At 54.3% G+C, this 10,000-nt stretch overlaps 1 protein-coding gene across 1 annotated transcript in view; it reads right to left on the bottom strand.

Annotated features, from left to right (window-relative positions):
• LOC311119630 (sodium/potassium-transporting ATPase subunit beta-2-like) overlaps window positions 1–10,000 on the bottom strand; it is a gene marked incomplete at both ends in the record, with an annotated part of 19,224 nt that overhangs the window by 7,080 nt on the left and 2,144 nt on the right. The window contains 2 exon segments of the mRNA XM_084194304.1: window positions 9,676–9,755; window positions 9,869–9,973. Coding sequence (XP_084050430.1) covers window positions 9,676–9,755; window positions 9,869–9,973 — 185 coding nt within the window.

Raw genomic sequence — 10,000 nt, 5'->3', positions numbered from 1 at the left:
CTCCAATTTGGACTCCAGACCAAAGGACAAATTTCCACCGGTCTAATGTCAATTGCTTGTGTTTCTTGGCCCAAGCAAGTCTCTTCTTATTATTGGTGTCCTTTAGTAGTGGCTTCTTTGCAGCAATTCGACCATGAAGGCCTGATTCACACAGTCTCCTCTGAACAATTGATGTTGAGATGTGTCTGTACTTGAACTCTGTGAAGCATTTATTTGGGCTGCAATTTCTGAGGCTGGTAACTCTAATGAACTTATCTTCTGCAGCAGAGGTAACTCTGGGTCTTCCATTCCTGTGGCGGTCCTCATGAGAACCAGTTTCATCATAGCGCTTGATGGTTTTTGCGACTGCACTTGAAGAAACTTTCAAAGTTCTTGAAATGTTCCTTATTGACTGACCTTCATGTCTTAAAGTAATGATGGACTGTCATTTCTCTTTGCTTATTTGAGCTGTTATTGCCATAATATGGACTTGGTCTTTTACCAAATAGGGCTATCTTCTGTCTTCAAAGTTGAACCCCACCAGAGCCTGAGAATAAGTCCCCACAAATGATCCTCTCTACCTTACATGCTCCATGGGTCTGGAAGGTCTGATTGACCTCAGCCTTAACCTCTCAGGAACCTCCTGGAGTAGCCCCTGGGCCTGATTGACCTCAGCCTTAACCTCTCAGGAACCTCCTGGAGTAGCCCCTGGGCCTGATTGACCTCAGCCTTAACCTCTTAGGAACCTCCCGGAGTAGCCCCTGGGCCTGATTGACCTCAGCCTTAACCTCTCAGGAACCTCCTGGAGTAGCCCCTGGGTCTGATTGACCTCAGCCTTAACCTCTCAGGAACCTCCTGGAGTAGCCCCTGGGTCTGATTGACCTCAGCCTTAACCTCTCTCAGGAACCACCTGGAGTAGCCCCTGGGCCTGATTGACCTCAGCCTTAACCTCTATCAGGAACCACCTGGAGTAGCCCCTGGGCCTGATTGACCTCAGCCTTAACCTCTCAGGAACCTCCTGGAGTAGCCCCTGGGCCTGATTGACCTCAGCCTTAACCTCTCAGGAACCTCCTGGAGTAGCCCCTGGGCCTGATTGACCTCAGCCTTAACCTCTTAGGAACCTCCCGGAGTAGCCCCTGGGCCTGATTGACCTCAGCCTTAACCTCTCAGGAACCTCCTGGAGTAGCCCCTGGGTCTGATTGACCTCAGCCTTAACCTCTCAGGAACCTCGTGGAGTAGCCCCTGGGTCTGATTGACCTCAGCCTTAACCTCTCTCAGGAACCACCTGGAGTAGCCCCTGGGCCTGATTGACCTCAGCCTTAACCTCTATCAGGAACCACCTGGAGTAGCCCCTGGGCCTGATTGACCTCAGCCTTAACCTCTCAGGAACCACCTGGAGTAGCCCCTGGGCCTGATTGACCGCAGCCTTAACCTCTCTCAGGAACCACCTGGAGTAGCCCCTGGGTCTGATTGACCTCAGCCTTAACCTCTCAGGAACCACCTGGAGTAGCCCCTGGGTCTGATTGACCTCAGCCTTAACCTCTCAGGAACCACCTGGAGTAGCCCCTGGGTCTGATTGACCTCAGCCTTAACCTCTCAGGAACCACCTGGAGTAGCCCCTGGGTCTGATTGACCTCAGCCTTAACCTCTCAGGAACCACCTGGAGTAGCCCCTGGGCCTGATTGACCTCAGCCTTAACCTCTCTCAGGAACCACCTGGAGTAAGCCCTGGGTCTGATTGACCTCAGCCTTAACCTCTCAGGAACCACCTGGAGTAGCCCCTGGGCCTGATTGACCTCAGCCTTAACCTCTCAGGAACCACCTGGAGTAGCCCCTGGGCCTGATTGTCCTCAGCCTTAACCTCTCAGGAACCACCTGGAGTAGCCCCTGGGCCTGATTGGCCTCAGCCTTAACCTCTCTGAGGAACCACCTGGAGTAGCCCCTGGGCCTGATTGACCTCAGCCTTAACCTCTCTCAGGAACACCTTGGAGTAGCCCCTGGGCCTGATTGACCTCAGCCTTAACCTCTCAGGAACCTCCTGGAGTAGCCCCTGGGCCTGATTGACCTCAGCCTTAACCTCTTAGGAACCTCCCGGAGTAGCCCCTGGGCCTGATTGACCTCAGCCTTAACCTCTCAGGAACCTCCTGGAGTAGCCCCTGGGTCTGATTGACCTCAGCCTTAACCTCTCAGGAACCTCCTGGAGTAGCCCCTGGGCCTGATTGACCTCAGCCTTAACCTCTCAGGAACCTCCTGGAGTAGCCCCTGGGTCTGATTGACCTCAGCCTTAACCACTCTCAGGAACCACCTGGAGTAGCCCCTGGGCCTGATTGACCTCAGCCTTAACCTCTCAGGAACCACCTGGAGTAGCCCCTGGGCCTGATTGACCTCAGCCTTAACCTCTCAGGAACCACCTGGTGTAGCCCCTGGGTCTGATTGACCTCAGCCTTAACCTCTCAGGAACCACCTGGAGTAGCCCCTGGGCCTGATTGACCGCAGCCTTAACCTCTCAGGAACCACCTGGAGTAGCCCCTGGGCCTGATTGACCGCAGCCTTAACCTCTCTCAGGAACCACCTGGAGTAGCCCCTGGGTCTGATTGACCTCAGCCTTAACCTCTCAGGAACCACCTGGAGTAGCCCCTGGGTCTGATTGACCTCAGCCTTAACCTCTCAGGAACCACCTGGAGTAGCCCCTGGGCCTGATTGACCTCAGCCTTAACCTCTCAGGAACCACCTGGAGTAGCCCCTGGGTCTGATTGACCTCAGCCTTAACCTCTCAGGAACCTCCTGGAGTAGCCCCTGGGTCTGATTGACCTCAGCCTTAACCTCTCTCAGGAACCACCTGGAGTAGCCCCTGGGCCTGATTGACCTCAGCCTTAACCTCTATCAGGAACCACCTGGAGTAGCCCCTGGGCCTGATTGACCTCAGCCTTAACCTCTCAGGAACCTCCTGGAGTAGCCCCTGGGCCTGATTGACCTCAGCCTTAACCTCTCAGGAACCTCCTGGAGTAGCCCCTGGGCCTGATTGACCTCAGCCTTAACCTCTTAGGAACCTCCCGGAGTAGCCCCTGGGCCTGATTGACCTCAGCCTTAACCTCTCAGGAACCTCCTGGAGTAGCCCCTGGGTCTGATTGACCTCAGCCTTAACCTCTCTCAGGAACCACCTGGAGTAGCCCCTGGGCCTGATTGACCTCAGCCTTAACCTCTCAGGAACCTCCTGGAGTAGCCCCTGGGCCTGATTGACCGCAGCCTTAACCTCTCAGGAACCACCTGGAGTAGCCCCTGGGCCTGATTGACCTCAGCCTTAACCTCTCTCAGGAACCACCTGGAGTAGCCCCTGGGCCTGATTGACCTCAGCCTTAACCTCTATCAGGAACCACCTGGAGTAGCCCCTGGGCCTGATTGACCTCAGCCTTAACCTCTCAGGAACCACCTGGAGTAGCCCCTGGGCCTGATTGACCGCAGCCTTAACCTCTCTCAGGAACCACCTGGAGTAGCCCCTGGGTCTGATTGACCTCAGCCTTAACCTCTCAGGAACCACCTGGAGTAGCCCCTGGGTCTGATTGACCTCAGCCTTAACCTCTCAGGAACCACCTGGAGTAGCCCCTGGGTCTGATTGACCTCAGCCTTAACCTCTCAGGAACCTCCTGGAGTAGCCCCTGGGCCTGATTGACCTCAGCCTTAACCTCTCTCAGGAACCACCTGGAGTAGGCCCTGGGTCTGATTGACCTCAGCCTTAACCTCTCAGGAACCACCTGGAGTAGCCCCTGGGCCTGATTGACCTCAGCCTTAACCTCTCAGGAACCACCTGGAGTAGCCCCTGGGTCTGATTGGCCTCAGCCTAAACCTCTCTCAGGAACCACCTGGAGTAGCCCCTGGGCCTGATTGACCTCAGCCTTAACCTCTCAGGAACCACCTGGAGTAGCCCCTGGGTCTGATTGACCTCAGCCTTAACCTCTCAGGAACCTCCTGGAGTAGCCCCTGGGCCTGATTGTCCTCAGCCTTAACCTCTCAGGAACCACCTGGAGTAGCCCCTGTGCCTGATTGGCCTCAGCCTTAACCTCTCTGAGGAACCACCTGGAGTAGCCCCTGGGCCTGATTGACCTCAGCCTTAACCTCTCTGAGGAACCACCTGGAGTAGCCCCTGGGTCTGATTGACCTCAGCCTTAACCTCTCTGAGGAACCACCTGGAGTAGCCCCTGGGCCTGATTGACCTCAGCCTTAACCTCTCTCAGGAACCACCTGGAGTAGCCCCTGGGCCTGATTGACCTCAGCCTTAACCTCTATCAGGAACCTCCTGGAGTAGCCCCTGGGCCTGATTGACCTCAGCCTTAACCTCTTAGGAACCTCCCGGAGTAGCCCCTGGGCCTGATTGACCTCAGCCTTAACCTCTCAGGAACCTCCTGGAGTAGCCCCTGGGTCTGATTGACCTCAGCCTTAACCTCTCAGGAACCTCCTGGAGTAGCCCCTGGGCCTGATTGACCTCAGCCTTAACCTCTCAGGAACCTCCTGGAGTAGCCCCTGGGTCTGATTGACCTCAGCCTTAACCTCTCTCAGGAACCACCTGGAGTAGCCCCTGGGCCTGATTGACCTCAGCCTTAACCTCTCAGGAACCACCTGGAGTAGCCCCTGGGCCTGATTGACCTCAGCCTTAACCTCTCAGGAACCACCTGGTGTAGCCCCTGGGTCTGATTGACCTCAGCCTTAACCTCTCAGGAACCACCTGGAGTAGCCCCTGGGCCTGATTGACCGCAGCCTTAACCTCTCTCAGGAACCACCTGGAGTAGCCCCTGGGTCTGATTGACCTCAGCCTTAACCTCTCTCAGGAACCTCCTGTAGTAGCCCCTGGGTCTGATTGACCTCAGCCTTAACCTCTCAGGAACCACCTGGAGTAGCCCCTGGGCCTGATTGACCGCAGCCTTAACCTCTCAGGAACCTCCTGGAGTAGCCCCTGGGTCTGATTGACCTCAGCCTTAACCTCTCAGGAACCACGTGGAGTAGCCCCTGGGCCTGATTGACCGCAGCCTTAACCTCTCAGGAACCACCTGGAGTAGCCCCTGGGCCTGATTGACCTCAGCCTTAACCTCTCAGGAACCACCTGGAGTAGCCCCTGGGCCTGATTGACCTCAGCCTTAACCTCTCAGGAACCACCTGGAGTAGCCCCTGGGCCTGATTGACCGCAGCCTTAACCTCTCAGGAACCACCTGGAGTAGCCCCTGGGTCTGATTGACCTCAGCCTTAACCTCTCAGGAACCACCTGGAGTAGCCCCTGGGTCTGATTGACCTCAGCCTTAACCTCTCTCAGGAACCGGCTGGAGTAGCCCCTGGACCTTAAGGCTGAGAAGAGAATTCTTGTGGCCTCCTCTATATCCCCAGGGAAACTACATATTCCAGGGTTAGGGTTAGGGTGGTTAGGGTTAGGGTTAGGGGGTAGGGTAGGGGGTTATGGTTAGGGTGGTTAGGGTGTTTAGCGTTAGGGGATTAGGGTTAGGGTGGTTAGGGTGAGGGTTATTAGGGTAGTTAAGGGGGTTAGGGTTAGGGTGGTTAGGGTTATAGTGGTTAGGGTGGTTAGGGTTATAGTGGTTAGGGTGGTTAGGGTTATAGTGGTTAGGGTGGTTAGGGTTATAGTGGTTAGGGTGGTTAGGCTTATAGTGGTTAGGGTGGTTAGGGTGGTTAGGGTTATAGTGGTTAAGGTTATAGTGGTTAGGGTGGTTAGGGTTATAGTGGTTAGGGTTATAGTGGTTAGGGTGGTTAAGGTTATAGTGGTTAGGGTGGTTAGGGTTATAGTGGTTAGGGTGGTTAGGGTGGTTAGGGTTATAGTGGTTAAGGTTATAGTGGTTAGGGTGGTTAGGGTTTTAGTGGTTAGGGTTAGGGTGGTTAGGGTTATAGTGGTTAGGGTGGTTATAGTGGTTAGGGTTATAGTGGTTAGGGTTATAGTGGTTTGGGTGGTTAGGGTGGTTAGGGTTATAGTGGTTATAGTGGTTAGGGTTATAGTGGTTATAGTGGTTAGTGTGGTTAGGGTGGTTAGGGTTATAGTGGTTAGGGTTATAATGGTTATAGTGGTTAGTGTGGTTAGGGTGGTTAGGGTTATAGTGGTTAGGGTTATAGTGGTTTGGGTGGTTAGGGTGGTTAGGGTTATAGTGGTTATAGTGGTTAGGGTTATAGTGGTTAGGGTGGTTAGGGTTATAGTGGTTAGTGTTATAGTGGTTTGGTTGGTTAGGGTGGTTAGGGTTATAGTGGTTTTGGTTATAGTGGTTAGGGTGGTTAGGGTTATAGTGGTTAGGGTGGTTAGGGTTATATTGGTTAGGGTGGTTAGGGTTATAGTGGTTATAGTGGTTAGGGTTATAGTGGTTATAGTGGTTAGGGTTATAGTGGTTAGGGTGGTTAGGGGGTTAGGGTTATAGTGGTTAGGGTTGTTAGTGTGGTTAGGGTTATAGTGGTAAGGGTGGTTAGGGTTATAGTGGTTAGGGTGGTTAGGGGGTTAGGGTTATAGTGGTTAGGGTTATAGTGGTTAGGGTGGTTAGGGGGTTAGGGTTATAGTGGTTAGGGTTGTTAGTGTGGTTAGGGTTATAGTGGTAAGGGTGGTTAAGGTTATAGTGGTTAGGATGGTTAGGGTGGTTAAGGTTATAGTGGTTAGGGTGGTTAGGGTTATAGTGGTTAGTGTGGTTAGGGTTGTAGTGGTTATAGTGGTTAGGGTTATAGTGGTTAGGGTTATAGTGGTTAGGGTGGTTAGGGTGGTTAGGGTGGTTAGGGTTATAGTGGTTAGGGTGGTTATAGTGGTTAGGGTGGTTATAGTGGTTAGGGTTATAGTGGTTAAGGTGGTTATGGTTAGGGTGGTTATAGTGGTTAGGGTGGTTATAGTGGTTAGGGTTATAGTGGTTAAGGTGGTTAGGGTTATAGTCGTTAGGGTGGTTAAGGTGGTTAGGGTTATAGTGGTTAGGGTGGTTATATACTCCTGAGTGGCACAGTGGTCTAAGGCACTGCATCGCAGTGCTAAACTGTGCCACTAGAGATCCTGGTTCGAATCCAGGCTCTGTCGCAGCCGGCCGCGACCGGGAGACTAATGGGCGGCGCGCAATTGGCCCAGCGTCGTCCAGGGTAGGGGAGGGAATGGCCGGCAGGGATGTAGCTCAGTTGATAGAACATGGCGTTTGCAACGCCAGGGTTGTGGGTTCGATTCCCACGGGGGGCCAGTATAAAAAAATAAAATAAAATAAAATGTATTCACTAACTGTAAGTCGCTCTGGATAAGAGCGTCTGCTAAATGACTAAAATGTAAAATGTAAATGTTATAGTGGTTAGGGTGGTTATAGTGGTTAGGGTGGTTAGGGTGGTTATAGTGGTTAGGGTGGTTATAGTGGTTATAGTGGTTAGGGTTATAGTGGTTAAGGTGGTTAGGGTTATAGTGGTTAGGGTGGTTAGGTTTACGGTGGTTGGGTGAATCGAGCACTGTTCCTAGCTAGCTGGAAGATTCAAACATAAAGAGCTGATGAAAAATGTATCCTTCAGCTATTGTCAGCTATAAAACATTCTGAACCAAGTTCCTTAGGTTAGAGGTCCGGGGTTAGAGGTCCGGGGTTAGAGGTCCGGGGTTAGAGGTCAGGGGTTAGAGGTCAGGGGTTAGAGGTCCGGGGTTAGAGGTCCGGGGTTAGAGGTCCGGGGTTAGAGGTCCGGGGTTAGAGGTTAGGGGATAGAGGTCAGGGGTTAGAGGTCCGGGGTTAGAGGTCCGGGGTTAGAGGTCAGGGGTTAGAGGTCAGGGGTTAGAGGTCCGGGGTTAGAGGTCCGGGGTTAGAGGTCCGGGGTTAGAGGTTAGGGGATAGAGGTCAGGGGTTAGAGGTCCGGGGTTAAAGGTCAGGGGTTAGAGGTCCGGGGTTAGAGGTCCGGGGTTAAAGGTCCGGGGTTACAGGTCAGGGGTTAGAGGTCCGGGGTTAGAGGTCCAGGGTTAGAGGTCAGGGGTTAAAGGTCAGGGGTTAGAGGTCCGGGGTTAGAGGTCCGGGGTTAGAGGTCCGGGGTTAGAGGTCCGGGGTTAGAGGTCCGGGGTTAGAGGTCCGGGGTTAAAGGTCCGGGGTTAAAGGTCCGGGGTTAGAGGTCCGGGGTTAGAGGTCAGGGGTTAGAGGTCAGGGGTTAGAGGTCAGGGGTTAGAGGTCCGGGGTTAGAGGTCCGGGGTTAGAGGTCAGGGGATAGAGGTCAGGGGTTAGAGGTCCGGGGTTAAAGGTCAGGGGTTAGAGGTCCGGGGTTAGAGGTCCGGGGTTACAGGTCAGGGGTTAGAGGTCCGGGGTTAGAGGTCCGGGGTTAGAGGTCCGGGGTTAGAGGTCAGGGGTTAAAGGTCCGGGGTTAGAGGTCAGGGGTTAAAGGTCAGGGGTTAGAGGTCCGGGGTTAGAGGTCCGGGGTTAAAGGTCCGGGGTTAGAGGTCCGGGGTTAGAGGTCAGGGGTTAGAGGTCAGGGGTTAGAGGTCCGGGGTTAGAGGTCCGGGGTTAGAGGTCCGGGGTTAGAGGTCCGGGGTTAGAGGTCCGGGGTTAAAGGTCCGGGGTTAGAGGTCCGGGGTTAGAGGTCCGGGGTTAGAGGTCAGGGGTTAGAGGTCCGGGGTTAGAGGTCCGGGGTTAGAGGTCAGGGGTTAAAGGTCCGGGGTTAGAGGTCTGGGGTTAGAGGTCAGGGGTTAAAGGTCAGGGGTTAGAGGTCCGGGGTTAGAGGTCCGGGGTTAAAGGTCCGGGGTTAGAGGTCCGGGGTTAGAGGTCCGGGGTTAGAGGTCAGGGGTTAGAGGTCAGGGGTTAGAGGTCCGGGGTTAGAGGTCCGGGGTTAGAGGTCCGGGGTTAGAGGTCCGGGGTTAAAGGTCCGGGGTTAGAGGTCCGGGGTTAAAGGTCCGGGGTTAGAGGTCAGGGGTTAGAGGTCCGGGGTTAGAGGTCCGGGGTTAAAGGTCCGGGGTAAGAGGTCCGGGGTTAGAGGTCCGGGGTTAAAGGTCCGGGGTTACAAGTCAGGGGTTAGAGGTCCGGGGTTAGAGGTCCGGGGTTAGAGGTCCGGGGTTAAAGGTCCGGGGTTAGAGGTTAGGGGATAGAGGTCCGGGGTTAGAGGTCCGGGGTTAGAGGTCCGGGGTTAGAGGTCAGGGGTTAGAGGTCAGGGGTTAGAGGTCCGGGGTTAGAGGTCAGGGGTTAGAGGTCCGGGGTTAGAGGTCAGGGGTTAGAGGTCCGGGGTTAGAGGTCAGGGGTTAGAGGTCAGGGGTTAGAGGTCCGGGGTTAGAGGTCAGGGGTTAGAGGTCAGGGGTTAGAGGTCCGGGGTTAAAGGTCAGGGGTTAGAGGTCAGGGGTTAGAGGTCCGGGGTTAAAGGTCAGGGGTTAGAGGTCCGGGGTTAGAGGTCCGGGGTTAGAGGTCCGGGGTTAGAGGTCCGGGGTTAGAGGTCAGGGGTTAGAGGTCCGGGGTTAAAGGTCAGGGGTTAGAGGTCCGGGGTTAAAGGTCAGGGGTTAGAGGTCCGGGGTTAGAGGTCAGGGGTTAGAGGTCCGGGGTTAAAGGTCAGGGGTTAGAGGTCCGGGGTTAAAGGTCAGGGGTTAGAGGTCAGGGGTTAGAGGTCAGGGGTTAGAGGTCCGGTGTTAAAGGTCAGGGGTTAGAGGTCCGGGGTTAGAGGTCCGGGGTTAAAGGTCCGGGGATAGAGGTTAGGGGATAGAAGTCAGGGGTTAGAGGTCAGGGGTTAGAAGTTAGTTGTTCCTCACCTCTCCACTGTCCTCCTGGATGAAGTAATTATCAGGGGGACACTCATCGTTGTTCTGGACCTGCAGGGAGTTGTTGTAGGCTATACGCACACACACACACACACACACACACACACACACAGTCATAACCTCTGTCATTGTAGGCCGGTAAAGGGCTTTAAAGCACACACTCAGACACATACACACGTCTTACGTCCGAGGAAGTTGTCCAGTGTCTGGGCGTAGATGTCCCAGCTCTCTGTGTCCTTGGTGTTGTAGAGAATCTCCATGGCCTCGCCCCGTGGACGAATCATCATACCTGCAGTACAACAGAGAGGGTTAGAGG

The sequence above is a fragment of the Coregonus lavaretus genome (assembly GCF_964263955.1).
Source record: "Coregonus lavaretus genome assembly, contig: HAP1_SCAFFOLD_809, whole genome shotgun sequence".
Classification (NCBI taxonomy): domain Eukaryota; kingdom Metazoa; phylum Chordata; class Actinopteri; order Salmoniformes; family Salmonidae; genus Coregonus; species Coregonus lavaretus.
This window is presented reverse-complemented; position numbering and strand designations above follow the sequence as displayed.